General features: G+C 44.4%; 1 protein-coding gene across 1 annotated transcript in view; it reads right to left on the reverse strand.

Annotated features, from left to right (window-relative positions):
- Nucleotides 1–1,063: 1,063 nt before the first annotated feature.
- The window catches only part of FOXO3 (forkhead box O3), a 92,011-nt gene continuing 69,180 nt past the window's right edge, over nucleotides 1,064–23,894 (reverse strand). Inside the window, exons 2-3 of the mRNA XM_027693689.1 lie at nucleotides 18,579–20,013; nucleotides 1,064–5,187 (exon numbers count right to left, since the gene is read on the reverse strand). Coding sequence (XP_027549490.1) covers nucleotides 18,613–20,013 — 1,401 coding nt within the window. The 3' untranslated portion in view covers nucleotides 1,064–5,187; nucleotides 18,579–18,612. The remainder of the gene's footprint in view (nucleotides 5,188–18,578; nucleotides 20,014–23,894) is intronic.

The following is a 23,894-nucleotide window of genomic DNA, read 5'->3' on the forward strand; positions in this document are numbered from 1 at the left end:
GAGGCAGAGGACATGGGTCCTTTCCTGACAGAGCCTTGTTGGAGAAGTCTTCAGGAAAAAAGCCAAGCAAAACAGCTCAACTTCGGAGGAGAAGCTGTAGTTGCTGCAGGACAAGTGCGCTCTCACTCTGGGAAGGCTAACACGCACTTCATCCTGGTCAAAGGGTATTCTCTGACTGGATCTTGTAATATTTCAGGCTATCTCTATTTAGGACAAAGCCTGAATAGCTCTTGCGTTGTTAAACAAGGGATATCCCCAAGCTGCTCTTTATTGCTGCAGTACTTCAGCACAGCATTCCTGGGGGCTCTGCACGGACAACATGGAGGCTGTCCCCCTGGAGTCACTTGAAACCCTTCCCTTCCGTGAGGAAAGGCTGCTCTTTCTTGAAAATATAATTTGCTCTTGAAAAACAACTCTAAAACCCCATATACATCTGGGGCTTCCCATCAGGGTGGGAGAAGAGATTTTTTGCCCACATCTCATGTTTCTGAGCATGCTCCCTAGTGCCTTGGCCAGAGCCCTCAGTATAGCTTTTTGCCGAGTCAGGCTGCTGGTTTTCTTATCCCAAATCCCAAACGGGTGGTTTTAAGTACATCAGGCATTTTTCAAAGACAGCTTGAAACCCAGCCAAGCCCACAGTGGGGGAGGGAGGGGTAGGGGTGGGTGTGTAACTCTTCTCTGACAGGTCTGCAGTTGGTCTGGTTGTCTCTCAGGTCAGGCGAGCTTGTCTGCAAGCTGCAGGGTGCAGCTGCCACCCCAGGGGACAACCTCTCCGTCCCCAAAATCAAGTGAACTTTGTGATTTTTTTTAGCAGCAGTAAATGATCCCACCGGGGGTTATTCGACCACCAAAACTATGCTAGCTTGGCTGAAGGGTTGAAGTGCAGAGGCCGACGTCAATATGCATTTACAGATACTAAAGGATGCAGGATCGGGACCCCTCCCCAGCTCCAGACCCCCCCACACCCGTTCTCACCTGCTGCTTGGAAATCACCCCTTCTCCAGGTCCTGTGTTTACATGTCTGTCCATGACACAATAAAACAGAGGGAAGGCAAATGTGCAATGTAGAGATCCATTATGCTTTATTTACATGCGTCACCATCTCTTTTACAAACTAGATTACAATTTAAAATGGAATACACAAGGCAATATCTACTAACACCAAGTGGAGTAAGCACTGCGTCTCTACTTCGTTTGGAAAGGGGCAGGTTTTGCTCCAAAACAAACTTCCTTCCAACCTCTGAGTAGTAAGGTAATATATTCCTCCAGGGCAGCATCTTTTTTATTTTTTTTTCTTTTTTAAATAAAAAATCCTCAGTAAGACTGCAACGTGAGAGTGTCTGCTTTCAAATGAAAGTACAAGATAGCCCAAATGAAAAGTATAAACTGTTCAGCTCTTCGGTATGTAAAGACGGCCATGCGCAATAAGGCTGTGGATTTAATATTCTTCCAATTTACATGGCTTGAAACAGAAACAGATAAAACAGTTTTACAGATACTGTATACATATTTTTTCCAATCATGCAACTTTTTCAAAAAAAGTTAAACATGTGAAGCCAAATGTACAATCCATTTTTTCCAACCCATAGTAACGAAATGTATCTGGTCCCCCTGTGCATCTGTTGGCAATTCTAGAAGCGTACTAGAAACACTTACAGGACACGGATTGCCAAGCAATGACATAATTTTAGAGAAATACATAACCTAAAAGGTAACTTTTTTAAGCGGTGGCACAACAATTTCTAGAGTTAAACAGTGTTTAACGATCCCATTATTCTCAAGAGAAATTTTTTTTACAAAATCATTAAATCAAGCCCCAATATGTGACTAGAAACTGCATAAATAACACCTTTTTAGACCTTTTGTTTAGACCAAGTGTTCAAATGATAACCACGTAATTGTGACCATGACCTTTATCTGTTTTACATGATTTCACAATGAAAACTTCTAGGCATAAACATGTTCAAAGACTCAAAGGCCAAATTTTTAGGTTCCCAAAATTAGCTATTCAAGTCTGTATTTTGACACCTAAGTAAGCGGCCCTTTGAATTCAGTAAGATTTATGTAGCACCTCTGGAGTGAAGGACCTTTGCTGGGCACCTCAGTAGGTGTAGAGGAGGATGACTTTCCCCTGGGCCTGGGGGGACCTGTCACTTCCCCTTCCTTCAAGAAGTGATGAGGGCAGAGCAGCTCAACCTCTGTGACCACACTGGAGTCCCCAGTGTTCAGTGCCTGACACCAGGCACTTTCACTTGAAAATTTTGGCCCCAAAAATGAGCAACAGAAACCAAACCAAGGCCAAGTCCAACCCTCTTCAGCAAGCGCTGGGATGTTCTCCAAAGCATGGGCTCACGGTGTTCCAGCCACACCAACAGAAATGCTCTCCTTGACACTGCTGGGAGGCAGGTTAAGCCTTTCAGCTGCTAATGGTTTTGTTACTTTTTTAAAAACCTTCTCCGCCATTGATGGGCTGTCTCTAAATCAGGTGTTATTTCTCCATTTTCTGAACAGAGCAGGCCATAGTTTTCTCTCTCATTTCTGTCAGCAGGAGCCATCTCATTTGAACTCAAGCAAGCTAGGCTGCCAGAACAGAGCAGAAGTTGTCCCCACTTTGTTTAAGCTAACAGGCCTTCCCTTGCCTTTGACAAGAACTTAATCTGTACCAAGACAAAAAAAAATTATGGGTTTTGGTCACCTTGGATATACCATCAAGTCAGGCCTTACTGGATCTGTCAGTGACCTGGCTGGTGGGTCTTTGGGCAGGCACCTCAGGTCTTACTGGAGAGGGATCGTGCAGGGATCAAATGCTGCACCCCAGCATGGGGAGCGACAGAGTGAACTCTGCTGGTGGCCAAAACCTCGGGGCCAGGGCACAAGTCCAGCCACAGGGTGGCAGCTGCAAAGAAGCCTCAGGGAAAGAAGCACTAGAGGAGAGTCCTTCAGTGTACACCCACATTTTGGGGTGTACTGGGAAGCTGAGAGCTAATGGTACACGCTCAGAGGAGGCCAGTGACAAACCCTAGCCCAATTTCAATAAAAGGTGCCTGCAACTGGACTCCAATAAGCAAGGTGCCCAGGTGCGCCACACAAGCATCCTGGGAGGCTGGCTTCTGATAGAGATGGGCAACGAGCACCAGCCAACTCCAATGAACGCAATAAACTAAGCCACACGCTAGTAAATAGACCACCTCAGTGAAAAAAGAAGAGAAGTTTTTTTTAAAAGGCAAATGATAAACCCTTGGCTGCTTGGAAGAGTTGATATGCTACAGGGCTATGCTAACCACAACTGCACAGAGCCTACACAGTCATAACTGGGGGGAGAAACCAAGAGGTGCATCTTTGTGAGAGAACAGCGTGGAGGCTACGGTACAAAAACAAAACTTCCATCACACTAGGAGCTGTTGTTTCACCTGTATCACCTCAGGGACCTGGAAAGTAAGGAGTGAGGAAGGGCCCACAAATGCGCGCATGTGTGCATGGCTGTGCATGTACGGTGGCAGTGGCGAGAGGGAGTCACTCCACATTGCATGGGACACGTGTCGGTGGGAACTCATGCACTGAGACTTTGGGTTAAAATGCTAGTTTGTTTTCCTAACATCCATGCATAATGATCCATTTCTGTACATAATAAAATATATTTATATATTTATATGCATAATGCTTTTATGCAAAGAAAAAAACTTCATATATCGCTTTGGAGAATTATGTATACACTGTCCTGTTCAGAACCTCTTCATATTGAGTTCCTATGTACCACTGGTGTTTTCCCCTCTTTTTTTTTGTATCCCTTACCCCCCAAGATACTAATAAAAAGTAATCAAACTTTCCAGATTATAGAGAGGATCTATACAGCACCATACCTTTTATTCATTATTATTATTAATTATTACTCATTTTATAAAAGAAAATCTTAGAAGCAAAATATATAAAACTGCCTTGTCTTTCAGTGTCATTTATCTTGATACAATCTATGCTCATGTGAAAAAGCCATTTGTATGATACTGTCACCTTGCCATTCCCACTCCTGCTTCTTCTGCCACAATGGATTATACATAATGAGAAGGAAAAAATAATCAAGGATATGTCTAAAACAACAATAACAACAACAACAAAAAAGAGGATCACTGATGCAGTAACACATCCTGCAGTGACCTGTGCCTCAGCTCCCAGCATTGTCACTGCAAGTCACCTGCTGATGCCCAGCTGCTACATCTCCCTTACTTGTTGCTTTTTCAAATGCATCTCTACAGGTGGCTATGTTCACCTTGTCTGGCAGCTCAGCCCACAACTCCTCACCAGCTCACTGTGGCAGTAGGGGCAGCCTTACCAACATAAGGCAGGAGGGGACCCTGCTCCATTGGGCAGAACACGGGCTCCTGCCTTGGTGCACGTGAGGGCAACGGCACTCGCTGTCAGACCATCCTCATGAGCCAAGAGGCAAACCCACCATCTTCCCTTGTTTTGCAATCAGCTCTGGTTTGACACTTACAGAAGGCAGGGGTGTACCATTAAATTTAAGGAAAGAATAAAAAAGAAACAAACAAACCAACCCAAAAAACGAACAGGGCACGCGCACCCCCTGTCTCTGGAATTCAGCCAGTTGATCGGTCTAACATATGCTCTATATTCAGAATACCCTGCCACCTGAGCAGTGCTGGGTTATGATAATTTCTTTGCGTGTGCACAGTACTTCAAATTCCCCAGGGCGAGAAAGCAAAAATGGTCAAAAATCTAAGGAAATCAAACTGGAGGTTGTAGGGGGGAGGCTGAGCAGATGGGGAAAACCTCCAAAAAGAAAACCAACTTAAAACATCCCATAAACCATTAATATATTGAAACACCACATACTCATTGACAAGTAACTATTGTAAAAGGCTACACAGTGTGTTCTCAACAGGATGGTGCTGAACATTGTCTCCACAGCAGGTGCTTGGCCATCCCAGAAAAGGAAGATTTTGCATACTTCAGAATGAGTTCCATTTCCAACAAAAAGAGGAGGGGAAGAAAAAAAAACAAAAAAAAAAGTAGGATCTTCACTCCAGTAAGGGGCCTATTAACAGTCTGCTTCATTAGGAAAATAATGCAGGGTTCACAAAGGTTGTAAGCTGTAAACAGTATCACTGTCCACTTGCTGACAGCAGATTTGGCAAAGGGTTCTCTCTCTACATCTCGTGTCAGTTTGAGGGCCTGGAGAGGAAAAAGAAAAAGAAGATAGTGAGACTACTGCATATAGGAAAAAAGCACAACAAAAAAGGCAACCAAGCACACATACAAACCCAACAACAGCTTACACTGACAAGCAATTTAGATTTGTTGGCACCCAGAAGCTTCAAACATATAACAAGGAATGTGTTGCATTGTGACCCTGCCTGAAAATGCTTCTCCTTTGCCAAGGTTTGAGAGTTTTGTTGCTGGTTTAGCTGCTCTCAAATAGAGAATAAAAAACCCTCTCTCCAAAGAAAAATGATGGCCAAATCTGATTTACAGAAACCCAGTGCATTGTCTATTTGTTAAGTGTATTTGCAGGTGAAATATGAAAGGATCCTCTAGCTTTTCTCCATTTTTCATGATCACCCTTTCTCAGCATCACCAAAAGGGTGGATAAATCTTCTGTCAGTGTTTGACATCGACAGCCAGCCTTGCAGGAGAGGCAAAGGAAGCTGCTCAAAAGAAGCAGTGAGAAGCCACGAATTTCCGTGTGGACTTTGGAGTTCTCCATCTTCCTGCTCATATGATACACCATCAACAGACAGGGTCCACCTGGCTTTAAAAACTGGGTTAGGGTCTATCTTATTCTGTAGTCATGAAATTTCCCTGCAGAGGGAGAGACACTGCAGAGATGCCTTGGATCCAGAATGGAGATGACTATGAAGGGACACGGTAAGTAGGTAAAACACTGAAAACAGATTAACATTTCAACCAAGGGGGCCAAGGAAACAGAGTTTTAAAGGTGGCTTAAAGATATAGGAAGGCACCAAGTAGGCTTTCAGAAAGTATGGTCATTTAAACATTCCCACGAAATCCTGTCACATCTTCAGAAAGCCCAATTGGTAGACATGCTGCCATGTAACTTCTGGCTCTGAAACGGCTTCTGAAAACAGGGCTTAGCCCCTCACACCACTTACTACCTGTTAAGGATTTTCCCCAAAATGAACGATTGATGATTTTTTTATACAGTGCAAGAACAATGGGACAATGGCTGAAACCTAAAAGCCATTGAGTTGATTGCAGGAATGTCTTTGTTCTCAAAAGATCCTGCTATCAGGCACCCCCATGAAAAATGGTGGTTTTAGTGGAACTGCTGGTTTAATTTGGACCGGCATCTCCTGCAAGGAGGATCACTCAAAGACTGTTCTCCTTTCTAAGGTGTCCGGCACTGATCCCATGATAACATTTTATTAAAATGGCCTATTCTGATAATGCTAAATGATTGATGGAAATTTAATCATTTTGGCTCATGGTTATTAGAGCAACAGTGTGACAGCTGCTCCCTGTGCCATTAGGGGAGAACTTCATTCAGCACAGCTTAGGGAGCAGACAGATTGCATGTCTCACCCAAACAAAATTTGGCTTTAGCCTTAATTATGTGGAGGGGTTTGGGGTAGACTGTTTTGTGAATAAAGGGATTTCCAACTGGATCAACATATTGATTTCTTCATTTTCAAAGGGCAAATTAATGCTGGCCATTCGTTAATGTGACTGCCCAGCAACAACTCCATTTGGTAAGTGTGTCCTGATGGCCGTAACAAGGTCAGCAGAAGACATCCAGATAGGCCTGGTAGCCCCCAGTAAAACCTGGCTAGTGGCTCGTATGCAGCTCAAACAAGTGCATGTCCTTTTCTCTACCTCTTAAAGCCTTAGCACCAGAGGGGGTTGGAAATTAGTGACTTTCCAAAGCAAAACATCCTCCAAAGGAAAGGCTCGGGTCCCAAACGCTGCAGCTCAGCAAGTCAGCTCCCTCTCATGCATCTGCCAGTTATGCTGAGCATAGGCTTAACTCTGGCATGTGTGAGAAGTCTTGCTGACTTTGAATAAAGTTGTTAATTAAAAGTAAACAAGTACAGAAACTCCTGATGAAGTACCAGAGTACTGTTTAACATTTACGTTAAAAATCTATGTGAAATATTGTACTATGAAAAAAAGTGATGAGAAAAAACTGGAGCATGAATGAAGATAAGCATCATTTGTGAAAGTGGCACTGCCTGATATTTTTTTCTTGAGGATACCTGTCCTTCAACAGTGACAACATTTAGGAGACAGACACACAGTTGAGGCAAAATTTGCTCATAGCAAAACCAAACCACATTCCATTTTCACTGCTCTACTTATATGGACTTTGCAAACGGATTAAAAAATGAAAAGAAACAGATCAAAGTCTTAACCTGCCTGTATTCAAATTACCCTGTTAAAGTCTGTAATAGACCCACAGACTCTTTCTTTCTGTCTCACCACAAAAAGCCTCTGTTTACCCTGAGTTAGCAGCCTGCTGTTTCATAGCAATGAGAACACTATCAAGGCAGGGAAGCAAGTGCTCCAGTTACATCTCCATTTATCATAGAATCATAGAGTGGTTTGGGCTGGAAGGGACTGTAAAGATCATCTAGCCCAACACCCCTGCAGTGAGCAGGAACATTTTCAACTAGATCAGGTTGCTCATAGCTTCATCCAACATGGTCTTGAACATTTCCAGGGATGGGGCATCCACCACCTTACTAGGCAATCGGTTCTGGTGTTTTACCACCCTCATTGTAAAAAACGTCTTCCTTATACCTAATCCAAATCTACCCTCTCTTAGTTTAAAACCCTTACCCCTTGTCCTATTACAACAGGCCTTGCTAAAAGGTCTGCCTAATTGCTTGCAAACAGTCAGGAGATGAGGACTGCAGGAGATAAGACGTCCCTTTCTTCTGTCCTCTTCTCTGCCTTCCCATCCTCTACCCTTGCTACTGACCAGTTACAAATGCTACTCTCGCTTTACTCTGTGGCCAAGCTGTTGGTTGTGATTTCCCTCCAGCAACATTTCCTCGCCTCTGTCTCACATCACTCCACCACTTAACTGGACGGCCATCCACCAAGCCCCATGCCAGCTTGTGCACCATCAGAGCAGCTCTGAAGGATTATTTGCTGCCTGTTGCTTTCTCCTTTGATTCCCAATGGTGCCAATTATGTAGCACTGGAAATTTCTTCAGAAATTTCAGAAAGGTGATGCATTGATGCTACCCAGAATGAGGCACAGATAACGTGCCCTGGTTTATCAGTAGGCTAATGTAACAATCAGCACATACAGTTTTCTGTTAAAAGTTATGTGCTCCTTTACATAATTTTGGTATGAGAAACTGCACTACCAACACACAGCTCCTCTGGATGGCAGCTTACCAAGGATCTCCTGATTTGGCTGGAAGGTTTGTTGAGTGGATTGTATCTTGAAAAATATTACCATTTAGAGGTCTGTAAAACGAGTGTTTTCCCTGAGTACCACTTTGCAATGACTCTCCAGGGATAGGAAATCCCAGTAACTACTTTTACTGTCCAGACACTTGGGATGCAAACATTTTCAAGGAAACTTGTGTCCTTCAGTGACAGATGTGCATTCGTTCTGTGCCTCTGCCCTTCGATTTGTCATCGCCTCCAGCAGTAGAGCTTCTACTCCAAAATGGGGGGAGGTTCAAAAAGCAAGACTTGGCTATGTGTGGTTACCAGTTAATATTCTGCCTGAGGTTTCACAGCTCAAGACTGAAAAATACACAGTATTTAGAAACAAGTAAGGATGATAACTACTGTGGCCAGTACTTCTATAGTGACAAAACTGCAGCATGAGGTTTTTTTTGTTCAAGCACAGTAAAAATTAGGAATCTTGATGCCACAGGAGGTATGTGTGGTGGGTAAAAAGGTTTTCCCCCTGGAGTTAAAAAAAATGGTAACCCCCAAGGGGGTGGTGTCTCCCTTGGGGTTGATCCAATCAGCGCTCCTGCAAAATTTAAACATATCACAACCAAACCGGAAAAGAAGGATGTTGTAGTTGTTGGAGAGAAGTGGCCATGTTGTAAAGCCATGAGGAGAAGGGGCAGGAGCCCCTCTGGGGGGCCATGGCCCCCCAGCCCCTGGCTGGTGGTTGCAGAAACTCGGAAAGAGTATTAAACTGGACTGAGGTCTGTAACTGAGAAGCTGGGAGTTTTTCTCCACTGTGAGTGGGCAGCAGAAGACAGCAGGAGCAGTGGCAGAGACAGCAGTGAATGGAGGCTATGGCTGAGAGCCAAGAGATAAGGAACAAGCATGCAGTTAAGCAGAGAGACACAGAGAGATGTCTGAGAGGAGAGAGAGAGCTGGCACAGAGCAGAGAAAGCTCTACAGAGAGTTTTGGGGTAAGAACTGAGCCAAACCCCTCAAAACCCTTTTGTGACCTCTCATAAATGGAGAGGGTGGACTCCTACTGGATGGAAGTCCTAAAATGCAGCATACAACAGAGAGAGGAGCTAAGAAGCTCAAAAACATCCCGGAGCTGGACCGGGACAGCCAGATGGAATGCAGAGGGGGTGACCTTGGCCCCCCCCACTGCTACTGCCAAGCTGGCAGTTTTGAGACAGAACACAGGAGCTCTGATAGAACTCTTGAGGCAAAGGTTTTCAACTGAAAGCTGCCCGAGACGTTCTGACTCCAGGGAACTTGACCACTCGAGGAAGGGACCTTCATGGGATGTCTTACACCCCATGATATGATGTGGTGAGGTGAGCCTTGTCCCTGCTATGCAGTCCACGGAAGAGAGAGAGGGGTGAGAGGAGACCCCCTTCGTGTGTATTTGGAAAGAGATCCAGCTACAACAATCCAGCTACAGCTGCTGCATGGAAGAAGAGAGACTGCAGCCCTAGAGAGACTGCTGCCCAGAGAGTGGAAAGGATCTTTCCTTTTCCCTTCTGGACTTTTATTGGAGGGAGAAGAGATTTGATCCTTTGTAAATACTGCTTTATCATAGGAGAGATAGTTATGATTGTATATGATGTATTATAATATTTATTTGTATAGTGAATGTAATATAATTCCCTTCCCCCCATATTGAGTCTTGTGTTGTGTCTGGAAAACCACTCTCTCACACTGGGTGAGATGTGGGGGGGGGGGCTTGGACTCGGGAATTGGATTTTAGGGGTCTCAAACCACGACAGTATGCCACAGTGACATCCTACAGGCTTAGCACATGCTGCACTAGGATAGCTCTTTGCTGAGAGACAACACTGAGGTCAGGGGATGAAGCCGAAGGACAAAAAAAGAACTGGCAACTTAATGTGCTTTATTTCCTGAACTTTCAGGCAGTTGCAACTTCACATTTTCTCTTTAAGTTCTACTTGTAAAAATAGATCTTTTCCAGCTCAGAATTGGGGGCAGAGAGTGAGGGAGAAGAATGGAAAGAGGAAGAACGTCAGCACAGAACTAGGACTTAATTGGAGCTAAAGTGTTGCTGCGTTGGTAGTCACATAGGCACGTAAACCATAGGTGTCTAATAGAAAAGTCCAGGGTGGAAGGGACTCAGCATCATCTGGTCCGATTTTCTGTTGAAGGCAAGGCCTCAGGTTAGGTTATTCAGGACCCTGAAAAGTATGAAATATTTCCAGCATGGGAGAGTCCCCTACTCCTCTGGGCAATTCATTTTACCCTCAAAGGTGGGTAAGGTCCCTTCTACCCATTTTACACTTGAAAAGGAAACACCGAGCACAAGCACTGCTGATACCCAATTGCTGTTGAGAACCATTACATCGGGCTGGGTTCAATCCTCTGCCCTGGCCAACACAGAAGAGTTTAGACACAGGACTACTTCTCTCCATAAGGTCATCAGGCTTCTTACTTGACAACCTTTTGGTAGATTTTATCTCCTGCCTTTTGTTCCGGAGCCTGAGAAGTGGGGTGGAAATCCTGCCAGTTATGGGTGACACTGCCATTGACTGAGAACATCAGCCTGGGTGTTCAACACAGCACATTTTAGGCAGGATGCTGCTGGACAAGAGGAAGAAGGCTAAAAATGCTTGCAAAATACATCTTCTGTTAGGGATAAAGCCCATCAGCTGGAATAATGGTTCTTTTTTTAGACACTCAGGAGCACTGGGAAGGAGATGTCTACTGCAGATCATGAAAGGATGTGTAACTACTGCACCTGTGCGAGACCAGAGAAGGATTTTGCTTGCACTTTTGAATCTGAAGAATAAGAGTCACATTTTAGAGTAAAAGGTACCTGCATGGCTGGAAATATCCTGAATTATGGGTTTACAGTGCTATGGAAACATGCTATGCACCCATTAGTCTAAATGTCCTCACAGAGAGTTTCTTTTTCTTTGCCAGGTGCCAAGCCTATTTGAAAAACATCTTCCCTGCTATGGAGTTTTCTCATTTTCCTCTGCAGTAAGTTGAAAATGTCAGGCCAATAATGCTCACACCAGAGGATTTCCACCATGTTGATTTAAGGCAGGACTATCATGACTTACAAGTGGCAGAAAAGGCAAGAGAGAAAAGGTCCTTCCTCAAAACTAGATTTTATCTACATTTGTAGGAAATGAATTACCTATTAAAAGCCAGGAGAAGCAGGCAGCATAAGGGAAAAACAATGGGTAATATATTCAACTCAGCTGTAATGGTGTGTAAACTCCAGCCATTCTCCACAGCATCATCTGGGAAAAGTGGCTTTTTTCCTGGAGTAATGGCAGACAACTGTGGCTGCACAGCAGCTTCTGTTAGCTGAGCTGTGTCTCTGTCCGATTACTGCTCAGCAGATGTCCACTCTGCCAGACTCCAATAACTGCCACCCTGTGTGGTAATCTGAGTGGAAAAGCTGATTAAACAGCCCCTGAAGACTGGACCGGAGCAGAGTATTACCGCCACCCTGCCACAGGTACCTGATTTAATGGGGTCAGTGTCTCCCACACCATTAGGGACTCAATCAGGGACCATGCTGATGGGAACATCTTGCCGGAGGTTCTTTACCATAGGCACCAGGAGCTGAGGCTGGCATTGCATGAGCATCCTTCCTTCACCCTCCCTCCCCAGGCCAGGACAGAAAGCCCCTTGCTATTAATGTACGGTACTACTCAAATACGTGTGCTCCCGCCACCCACGCTATACCTGTGCTTTTTGGCTGTCACCAACACAAGACTTAAACCTCTCTGGCTGTCAGTTCATCACCTTGGCTGAGTGCCGAATTGCTATGAAAAAAAGATCTCAACCTTTCCTCAGCTGCCTGACGCTATGCTTCTAAAAAGGATCTCTCATTACGCACTTCTTCAAGAAAATATGCTATCATGGGGGCTATTTAAAAATCTGGCTCAGAAGAAGAAAAGAAAAAAAGAAAAACCACCTGTAACCAGCCCAGCTATCAGGCAACAGCATATCTGGGGACCAACACTGATTTGCAGCTCTAAACAATCATTATGGCTCCTTCACATGAGAAAGACAATTTGCAAAGACTCATTCTGTAATAAAATCTGCGCACTGCTGATCCAAGGAGGAAAGCACTGGGGAGACCAGTTGATGCGGGCTGTTCTAAAAATATCAGTTTGTGCTGTCATCTGGTGAGAGTATGTCATCCTGTAATCTTGGCATCTGCAGGGACAGCAAGTTTCTGCCTAATTATTGCTGCCAAATCACATGACAAAGCATGAGGTACTAAAAAATACATCTATATAAAACACCAACAGAAGAACACCCAAACCACAGGATCAGACCACTGTCCTGGCTTCAGCTGCTGTACATTCACAACACAAACCTGTGGAGGCAATCCTGGCTTTTACAGACCTTTGCCCTGGGTTAACAAAACCCCCAAACATAAACCCAGATTAAAAAACTACCAAACACAAAAAGCTCTACTCCCAGAATGAGTGAGCAATTCATTGTGTCAGCTCCTGCTGCCTTCACACAGCAAAAGCCACATCATCCCTGCAAGCACAGGACTGGCCTCTGCGTGCAAGGGGCTTCAATGGGCTTCAGTGGGCCTGCATGGGGGGCAGCCCTAGTGGGGTTTGCCCAGCTTTCCCTTCTTCTCTTCCCCAGCAGCCACAAGCACGGAGTTTGGTCCTCTGCCACTGATGTGTGCTTGGTGACCGAGAAGCCTGCTCAGGGCAGGCCCTCCTTGGAGTTAAAGGGATCCCTGTTCCTCACAAAACATATTTTCTACATAAATATTTTCGTTCAAAGACCAAACCTGGCATGTGTGGTGTTCAGCTAGTCACAAAACCACCTTTCAAAACTTGCACTGGTAGAAACAACACTTAAATGTTACAAGAACCACCACTTTAACCACTAACCCATTAGAAATGGAGCAGAAGAATTTGCTGCTCTTGGATTTCCTTTAGATATTTTACAGGCAGCCAGCCCCAACTTGGGTCTGTGTAAGAAACCTGCCAGCCCTACCCCTAAAGACCTCATTTTAGATAGTAAGAGGGGAAGGTATGGTCCTGAGGCAGCCAGTGTCCTCAGGCAAGTCATCCACCAATTCTGATTTCTGCATTAAAGCTTTCATGGGCAGAGGACTTCTGGTAGAAAACAAAAATCATCTTTTTTGTGGCATATTGTACAGAACTCTCTGATTCAAAACTCCATCCAAATGGAGATCTTTGACTAACTATTTTCACTTTTAAGATGGTGTTGTAAATATTGTCACCCTCAGACCTATTCATCTTTGGTATGAATTGTACCCAGAAACAGGTTGAACACCAATTAACAAATTGGCAAGTAGTTCAAGCTGATATAGACTAGTGAAATACCAACAGGCATTTTGCTAGGTTTCCTAAGATTTTTTTTTAATCATAGATGTTAATAATCAAATTTTGTGAACGTTACATGATGCTGCTATTTGCAGCACTCTACTGCTGCAGTGGATGTTCAGGATTGTACGGAGGCAGCGTTGATGGAAGCGTGGTGGCGGTAGATGACCCATGTTTCGGAACCATATAAAAGAGTAGACAGCACAATGGCTCTGTAAACACTGATCTTTGTGCTTTTCTTCAAGTGTTTATTACGCCATACTCTTTTATGGAGTTTTCCAAAAGCACTATATGCCTTCGCTAACCTATTGTCTATCTCCCCGTCAATCTTACCATCTGAGGAGATGAGGCTGCCTAAGTAATTAAACTGTTGGACTGATTTGACTTTTGACTGGCCGATGGTGATGTGGGGATGATGGAGGACTTCCTGAGGTGCAGGTTGATGGAGAACTACAGTCTTCTTTAAGCTGACTTCCAGCCCAAAGAGCTCAGCAGCATCTGCAAAGCAGGATGTTAAACGCTGCCTGAACATCCACTGGTCAGATTATGTGACCAATACATCTGTTCTTGAACAGGCAGCAATCACAAGTATTGAAGCCATGCTACTGAGAACGCAACTGCGCTGGGCAGGGCACGTCTCCAGGATGAAGGACCACCGCCTCCCTAAGATCCTGCTTTATGGTGAACTTGCCTCCGGCTGCCGCAAGAGAGGAGCTCCGAAGAAAAGATACAAGGACTCCCTGAAGCAACAACTCAGCCTCGGGCATATTGATCACCATAACTGGTCTACTCTGGCCTCTAATCGGGAGGCCTGGAGACGGTCCATTTATAACGCTGCTGATGCTTTTGAGAAAGCACGCAGGATCACTCTTGAGGAGAAAAGACAACGCAGAAAGAATCGAGCCTTGCAGAATATACCATCTAAGGAGTCTTTCTGCTGTGTCTTTTGCAACCGGACTTGCCTTTCTCGTATTGGCCTTTTTAGCCACCAACGCGCTTGCAAGAATCGTGGGTAGAGCCCTTCCCAAATCTTCGTTCGCGAAGCCTAGCCATGATGATGATGATGATGATGATGATGATGATGACTGCTGCAGTAAGATGAGGTGGGACCTATATGATACTAGGGGAAAATGAGTGACTTTAACTGATCTGTCAAGTATTTTACATGTAATTTTCAAACAAGTCAACGTGACTCCAGCACAGCTCTGTTACAGAGCCCAGAGGCATCCTGCTAAATGGCACATTGAAATCTCTCTCAGAAGATGCAGCTTAGATGAGTTTTTCAGATGGTGACACCAGCTCAAGAAGTTCCAGCCCTGCTTGTGCCAAGCCATTCTCCACCCATGCCCAACCCTGCCAGCATCGATGGCACCCTGCACGGTGCCATTGTAAACTGGATCACTGAAACAATCCAGGTAAAAACAACTTCTTGGACGGGTTTTGATGTAGGAGAAAATGTTTGCCCAAGTGGTAATTTATCACCAGCTCCTGTCCTTCCAGGCAGTAGCAAATGTCCTGAATAGTCTCCCCTGATGTTCTGTTTGGGACTACTCTTTGGCAAAAACCAAGTCCTTTTGGACTTGTGAGCTGAGAAGGACCCCAGAGCAAAGTGCAGAGTTGTGAGAACCCCAGACTAGGAGAAGGACCCAATAATTTCAAAATAAAAGGTATTCTAGAGACAGGTGAGGGAATAGTGATATCTTTATTTATTGATAAACAAGCTGAAATACCTAGGTGATGATTATCTGAGTGGGCAGAGGGCATTATCCAGTGCTCTTGAGAAGCAGGTAGAGATAGAGGAAGAGGCCCCAGGCAGTGTAAGAGGAGAAAATTATGGCTGAGTGCATAAAGTAAGAGAAAAACATACTGATTTTCTCCTTTTCTTCTTGTAAGAGAAAAAAACCAAAACAAACCCAAATTCATTTATATGCCTCAATGAGAGCCCTCTGAAAGGCTGGGCATGGCCAGCCTCATGAGCACAGGTCAGTGTGGTGGGATTGGGTGGGACTCTCTCCAGGGACCATGCATGGGCTTGTGTACAGCAAATGTGCAAAGCCACTAACTTGCAATGGTGGCATCTCCTGCAAGGGTTTTTTAATTCCCCAATGAGGAAATTGATTTTCTTCCAAAGTAAACCCCCCCCATACCTACAGTATGTAAAAATTAAATACCTATGTATTTGCCCTCTTTCTTTTCTTCCTGAAAACTTACTCCAACGTTTCTCTTATTTTTCATAGAAAACACAGCACTCACTATTCCCAGGTATGCCAATAATCCATTATAACTGTTTCTGCCTGCCTGCAAAACATACCTGGCTGCCCTTTTGAAACGGATTTAGCATGAGCAATCACCAGGCTGTTTTGCTGAAAGCATTCCCCAGTCTTCAGAGCCTGTAAGATTCATTACTGGGGTCATGAACATTGCTGAGAGAAGATTTTAATTCAGGGGTTCCTATTGCTACAGCGGAGAAGGTAACGGAGAAGAGCAGTTCAGAACGATTGCATCTGATGTCATTCAAGGAGTCCCTATCAAAATATGAGATGCTCGTAGGGAGGCAAACTCTCAAAGAGTGCTGCTTAACAGATGAGGAAGGGTGCATGATGAACCAGTTCGGCAGAAATCATCTGCGCTTGCACCTGATACCAGAGGCACCCCACAGCAGCCGGTCCACTTGTCAGAGAGAGGAAGAAAGGCTTCCACAGATGACTGGACAGTAATCCGCAGAGGAGAGCCGTCTCGTTAATAAATCTGTCCTCTGCAATGAGACTCCGCTCACACAGATGTGTCAGTTCCTTTATTCGGAGGGAGCAGCCTGAAAAAGATCACGGCAGCTATGCTTTCTGTGAATGCCAGAGGCCGGGGTGAAGAGGCAGCAGCGAGCATCAGTGAGGAGGTGGGGTGGTGTGTCTCTGTGCTGCCTAGGCAAGTCCCCCTGCGGCGGCTTCTACCTACTCACAGCGAATGAAGCTATGGAAGCAGGAGGCTGCCCTATTTGCCTGTGTCAAGCAAAACTGTCAATAACATCTATTTTTCAGGCCCCATTTGACAGATTGTACTGCTGGACGTTTCATAGCAATAAAGTTCCTAGAGCCTTTTTTTTTTACATCATGCAAAGAAGGTTTTTAAATCCAAACAGAAGAAGAGAGAACTGCTCAGAAAGCATGACTTTCTGCAAAATTTTGCATCCTGGTTCTCAAGAAAATTATCTTTTTTCCCCCTTTCCTTTCCTAAATTCTCCATCACTGGAACTAAAGAAAACCCAAAATTCAGCTGTGGCCCTGGACTTGCCAAGTTGCCATCTCACACACGGTCAGCAGGACGTGGTGTCCTCTACAGTTCATCTCCGCAGCCTGTCTCCTGGCCATGCAATGCAACACTCTCACTGTGAGTGAGATCTGCAAGAACCAGAGGAAATCCTTCTACTGAAACAGAAAGGACTGTGCAAACTAACCACTCCATCAGAGCACAGCAACTTTGCAGATCGACTGAAAGGAGGATGCCTGGGCAGTCTTGTTCTCCCTCACAGACAGCAGATCACAGCATGTCTCCTGAGGTCCTTCGTACACACAGGAAACAGGAAAGCATTCAGGAGGTTCACCACTGCTGCTCACCTACCACAAAGCTTCCCCTTGAACATCTAACTGTGAAACAGTGCCCGAAAACACAATTAAAGATGAAAGGGGCAAATTATGCATTGTAAAGTCAAATGACACCAACTTCTTCTTTCCATCCTTCATCTGGAAAACAAGAAAGCTGGAAGTAAGCTGCAAACTGAATGAATGCCTTGTATAACTTCACCACTGAGATACCCTACATACTATTTTGAAGTTAATAGAACACTTTCAATAATTTACAGCTAACCTTTTATCCTACTGTATTTTGAAATCTACTCCCTTATACTAATAAATAAACAAAGGAGAAAGGGCACTTTGTATGTGGCACCTGCCCTATGAGTCAGGAAGTATGTACATGTGAGCAGGCAGAGGTATGGGCAGGAGCCTGCAGAATCTGGAAAAAAAATTAATCTGAGGAGGCTAACATTTAAAAAGTACCTATGCCGGAGCCCAAACCTACAGATATTCTCTTGCTGGAGTCCAAAAGAAAATGACATCTACCCCCCTTAGTGGGGAAGGAGTGCAACAATTTTCGCTTACTTAAAACATTAAACCCAGGACATTCCTGAGACCAGGATCTCACCTTTGCTATTCCAATATATAATTCCTCCATTTGCTACCTCTTTTTTTCCCCCAAGAAGTACAATTTAAACAAACAAACAACTTTGCTAGCGGTGCTCTACCACAGCAGCAGTACAATTCTGATTCTGTCTAGATCTGTCCCACACACCCAATCCGCAGTGAGTACACTGATCTTGCAAAGACACTCATCTTCCTCACCTGCAGCAACGCTGCTGCACTGACTGCAGAGCCCCTCGCCCCATCCCTGTGTAACACAGCTTGGCTACATCTGGCGCCGGCTGCAAGAAAGAATCCATCTGTTGCGACTTCAAAGAAGATGAGTTAGAGCTCTGTGATTCCTAAAACCCACAAATATTCCACCTTGGTTTGCTGATTTGTCATTAACATTTCTCATGCCTAAATTAAGAAGGACGCTAAGCATCAGATGCGTCCTGACAGTGTTGCAGTTGAACAGCTTTTATAGCTTAGCCTCGTTTCCCTCCACATCTCCACGTTTCTTGGTTGTGCCTGTTGCATACAAACACAGAGCAAGCCATCACAGGCCAAATTAATATTATTAGTGTGCACTAACTATTAAGGGTTTTGTGCAAACTCCAATAAAACTAAGGAACCAATTATTTTACCACATCTATGGGGCACTGACCTGTTTGCCCATTTTCCCTGCTCTCAAAGATCCTTCAGCCTGGTACCCAACTCTGTGATGAAGTCTGTTTAGCACCAGTGAAGTTCCCCACATTCAGACTGACAACATTCTGAGCTGAGATGAGGGAATCAAAGTTAAAATCCAGCCCATCGGCATCCATGAGTTCACTGCGGATAATGGACTCCATGTCACACTCCAGGCTCCCATTGAAAATATCCAGGTCCAAGTCACTTGGGAATTTCTCATGTCCCATGACCGGGAGGTTCACGCTAGAAGAGTACAAAGAGGAGCCTGACAGCGGGTCAGAAAGTGTTTGCATAGACTGATTGACAGGTGACTGCTGATGTTTGGTGGATCCCAAGCTGTTGGAGTCACTTAAGCCTATGTTACTGATGGAATTGGACAAGGCACGGCTGCCACTAAGAGAGGAGTTGTGGGACTGGTGCTGGTGATGTGACAGGTTCTGATTGACCAGACCGCCCTGGCTGGACTGTGCAGCAAACGACATCATAGGGTCGTTGCGGAGCATTATATTTCTGCGGGAATTCTGGGCAGACACAGCTGTGCTGGCTTGTGACATGAGTGGGTCAGACTGTGTCATCATAACATCGCTGTGACTAAGTGCATCAGAGGCGAGAAGATCCTGCAGCGTCTGGTTGTTGTAATGAGAAATGGAAGAGAAGGTGGCCTGCTTGTTCTCCTGAATTGTCTGCATGGGCGACTGGCGGAGGGAATTCAGGGACGACGGCCCGAACACAGCATTGTTGAAACTACTTGACGGGGAACCCAGCCCTGAACTTTTGGAACCATAAGGAAAACTGGAGCTTCTCTGCATTATCCCTCCTGTGGGTGACTGCTGGGAGGGAGGGAGTGTTATATTGTCCAAGAGATCATCCATGAGGTTATCTGTCAGTCCATCATTCAAGTTCATTGTCCCAGCCATATCAGTCAACCTAGGCAACTCCACAGTACATGGTTTGTTTACCGATGGGGACAAGCTCGATGGACTACTGTACAGCATGGGAGAAAGTGGAGCATCATCATCTTGAACATCATCTAGTTCAGTGCTTGCCAAAATTGGTGACAAGCGGCCACTGATCGTACTGGCATTTGAATTTGTACGGGAGCGAAAATCTGTCCATGCATCCAGCTCGTCACTGCTGCGGGACGTGGGACTCCCTGGCCACTTGGAGAGCTGAGAAGGGCTGTCCTCACTTGTTTCCTGGGCGGTCTGCAGGGCTGCCTTTTTCTTAGCCGCCCGCCCTCTGCTCTTGGTGTACTTGTTGCTGTTGTCCATGGACACAGCACGTCTCCGGGGTGCCTTGCCGCCTTTTCCACCATCTGGATTGATCATCCACCAAGAGCTTTTCCCAGTGCCTTCATTCTGCACTCTGACAAATCGGCTGTGGAGTGACAAGTTGTGCCGGATCGAATTCTGCAGGGAAGGAACAAAACAAAACATCAAGACCAGCACCCCACTTCTTTTATGACCCAAATCTCAATTATTAAACCAACATCCCATGAAAAAAGCAACATGAATGAAAGCATTGGACCCTTCTGGATATCTCCATGGACTTCTAGAGTGCTGCATACAGGAGGACTGGAGTGTGACTGTGGCATGCCAGCATGCTGCCGTAAAGCACTCCCTGAGCTTGAACTAGCTGTGCATTCCTGGTGCCCACCTCTACACTCCTAAAAGCTGCATCCTAAGGGAAAGAGTGTGACACAGCTCTATTCCTGCCAGCACGGAGCTAGATGTTTCTCCCTTGCTTTTGACTCAGGACAAACTTCTATGCTATCAGTAATCTTGCCATAAGTTCCTGAAAAGGCACAGCAAAAATCTGGCTGGAGGGGTAGTCACACTCATCACAGCCTCTGCAAATGTCTTTTTAATTCTTCCTGGGCACATGTGCTGTATACTTGTTATAATAATTCTTGAGTAAACTGCAAGTGCTGTTGCTCCTCTCCCACAGGCACTCTGTGATGACTAAGATATACTTTGTCTCTTGATTAGAGGCACCAGAATTATGCCTGTATTTCAGTAGCTGGCCAGCTGTCCCCTCACTATAGTATCCTCACAGTCTTCAAAACATGATGTGACACAGTATGCAACGATATCCCTGTTCCTGTAAGCTGCTGGATAAAGAGTTGTATAAAGCTGCTGTACACAGTCAGATATTCCACGCTGTACAGGATGCTACAAAATACAGTACTCTCCGAGGAGCCTGCATACAGTCTGCTCTTGCATTCTACCCACTTGCACTAGTCAGTAACATCTACCATTCAAAAACCACATTGCCTCAAACCAATGATAATCACCTCAGAATGAGAAAGAAGGTGAGAAAACCAGTCCACAGTACCCCTAGTGAAATGGCACCAGATATAAACCAAAATAACTGAAAATCCCACTTCACGCATCCTGCTGATCTTGTGCTTAAAATATGGATCAAAGAAAGGGAAAACAAATAGTATTTGTTAGTGTGAGTGCTTTCAGTTTTGGTAAACAAACTTTTTTTCCAATGAGGAAGTAAAAAGATTTTTGGAGCTATCCCACATTCCTTTGAAAAACGTCTTGTGCTATTCCTCCAAGTTTAAAGAGTTGCAGAGCTCTTTTTTGTTAAATTTGGGCAATTATCAGGTATACCTATGAAAAGGATAAAATCACATTTGTCCTATCAACATTCTTTAAAAACACAAACAGGACCATAGCACCATCAAACCATCCAGGAAAAGTGTCCTTCATTTACAAAACACTGAAGAAATTCCAGATTTAAATGGGCAAAGAATGAATCAATCAACAAATCATTCACAAGTGCTTCAACATTTGCATCCTTAGGATAAAAGGATGCTTGACATAAGTAAACTGGAGATATATTTGATGTACACAGAAATACAGTCTAGCATTTTTTAAAATAATTCTTTTCAGTAAAAAATGCCTTTTTTTTCCCCCACTGCTGAGTGTTGTGGTTTTTGTCAGAGTGCAAAATGCAAAACACGCCTGAAGTTCTTCTCATATGCAGACAGCAGACATGGTTGTGATTATCACTTAATGAAAAGAGAAATCATATGGACCATGGTTCAAAACAGCAACTGTTATAAACAATTTACACAAAGCAGCAGATCAGACTCTGCTGACATGCTCAAGAGAAGCTTGGGTCAGGGCCTCAGCTATAAACTTGTCCATTTCTGTGGTACTATCATCCCATCAGAATATGGTGGATTGAGTCACACCATAATAGCTCTTCAGTCTAAAGAAGGAAAGAGCTTTTTATTGTTTAACTGATGACACTTTAACTATATTTTGAGTCTGGCAACAGTCTAATTTCTAATAACTAGGCACCGTTGCTTACTTCCTTAGGTTTCTCCCTGTAAAACTGGCTGAAGAACTGTTTTTGGTTTTGTTTCTTTTTTTTAAATAACCTTTGTTGATATTCCAGCTTGGACTGCATCAATGCAGGTAGCTCTCACATCCATTCCCCGTAACTTTCATGGACAAACACATGTGAAAACATCTGTGTGGGGATCTCTTCTCAGAAAGAGCTGCCAGCAGGATGAGGACAATCAGAGCTAGACCACCACACCGAGTCATATAAGAGCAATACAAACCATGCTGTTCCCCACCTAAAAATGCTGGGTATAAGAATACACAACATCGTGATTCTTGCTAATGAAAAATAAATCTTAGAAAACACAGAAAAGAAACACCCAAGGTGGCATACACAGTGTGCCACACACAGCTTCAGATATAAAAACATTCAGCCAAAATGCCAGCAGCTAACAGTTTTCAGCCTGTAGCATTCTCATAAAAGAGCTTATTTCTGATGGTGGTATCCATAGTATGAAACTATTTGGCCTAAAACCATGAAAAATCCTAAATGGTAAAATTATGAGACTGAGGCACCTCTCAGGATGAGGACTCCTGCATGTGTGGATATGTATGTGCACGTGTAATTTTCTTCTTATTATATCTTTTTGCTCAGTGTTGGTTTTACACAAGTAATAAAAGAATGTAATAATCCTTTTGCATTGAAAATTGGTGGTTATAAAAAATCCAAGCAGTTTGTTTTCCTTTACATTAAGCACTATGCCACTTATACTCCTGCTTCTGTTTTTCTTTGCTTTTCTTCTGTAGGAAGATTGTTTTCTTAAGCATAATTATGGGCCAATTTATTTTTGTGTACCCCATATCCACCCTCTGCTCAAACACTGCCTTAGAACCCACTTCTTTCCCGTAGCCTCCCCCGCAAACCTCTTCAGCAACAATATCTGAGTTTCTTGGTTTTTCCTTCTGTTGGATGCTCTGCCAAATCAAATTAGGGCTGGATCCTACTATCCGTTCACATGCAAGTTTTGCTACAGAAGCCACAGGGATTGACAACTCACATCAGTAAAGGTTGTTGCACTGTGCTACCAGTCTGCAATCTGGATGGAAATAACTGTATTTTCTACCTGTTTTCTGAGCTGTCAAAAAATATTCCTATCTGCTTAAATTATAGGAAAATATCTTGGGACAATCATTGCTCACAACCATGTGCACTACTATTATATGACCATGCAACAAACCACAAAGGAGGTGAGGAAGCAAAGAAAATACAGTTTATCATTTGAAGCCACTGCTGATGAAAATAATAGGGATTTGTCTTTGACTTACGTGGGAGATGAATTAGGCCATAATGATGGAAACATAACACATTTTTCCATGCCAAAATGCAATGGGAAACTTTAAAAGATCTATAAAGGAACTTCCATCATCTGTCCTGGAGACCATATGTATATGCGATAGATGCTAACCAGGCTGCAGACAGCTCAGATACCACCGATGGGTACAACATATGGACTGCACATAAGCAGAGCAGAAAAGAAATATGATGAGCTCCTCCCTTTATTAATGTTACTATTTATACTGGTCTTTAAGAATGCCATTCGCTCTGCTAAGAGCCAGAAGACTGAGGTTCCTGCAGATAACATCAAGAGCATCATATACTGCCCTGAGGCCAGACAGCTGGGTCCCAGTCCCCTTCAAAAGTGGTCCTGCAGAGGGACTGTCCATGGAGACAAGGAAGATGCAGGGCAGAGGAACACACATGAGGCAGGGCAGAACTGGTGCGAGCAGAGGGTGGTGCAGTGCCACAGGCAAGTGGGGCTGCTGTCCTACCTTGGCTTAGGCTGATGGCACCGGGAGAAGGGGTGAGCTGGGTGCTCATAGTAGCCATGGCAGCAACATGAGGGGTTACAGCACTTTCCCAAACTCAAGGCCACAGTCTCAGCTTTAATAAATGTTGATCCACTGCACCGCATTTTATTCAGTTAATACTC

The sequence above is a fragment of the Neopelma chrysocephalum genome, unplaced genomic scaffold (assembly GCF_003984885.1).
Source record: "Neopelma chrysocephalum unplaced genomic scaffold, ASM398488v2 Primary Assembly neopelma1_23, whole genome shotgun sequence".
Taxonomy (NCBI): domain Eukaryota; kingdom Metazoa; phylum Chordata; class Aves; order Passeriformes; family Pipridae; genus Neopelma; species Neopelma chrysocephalum.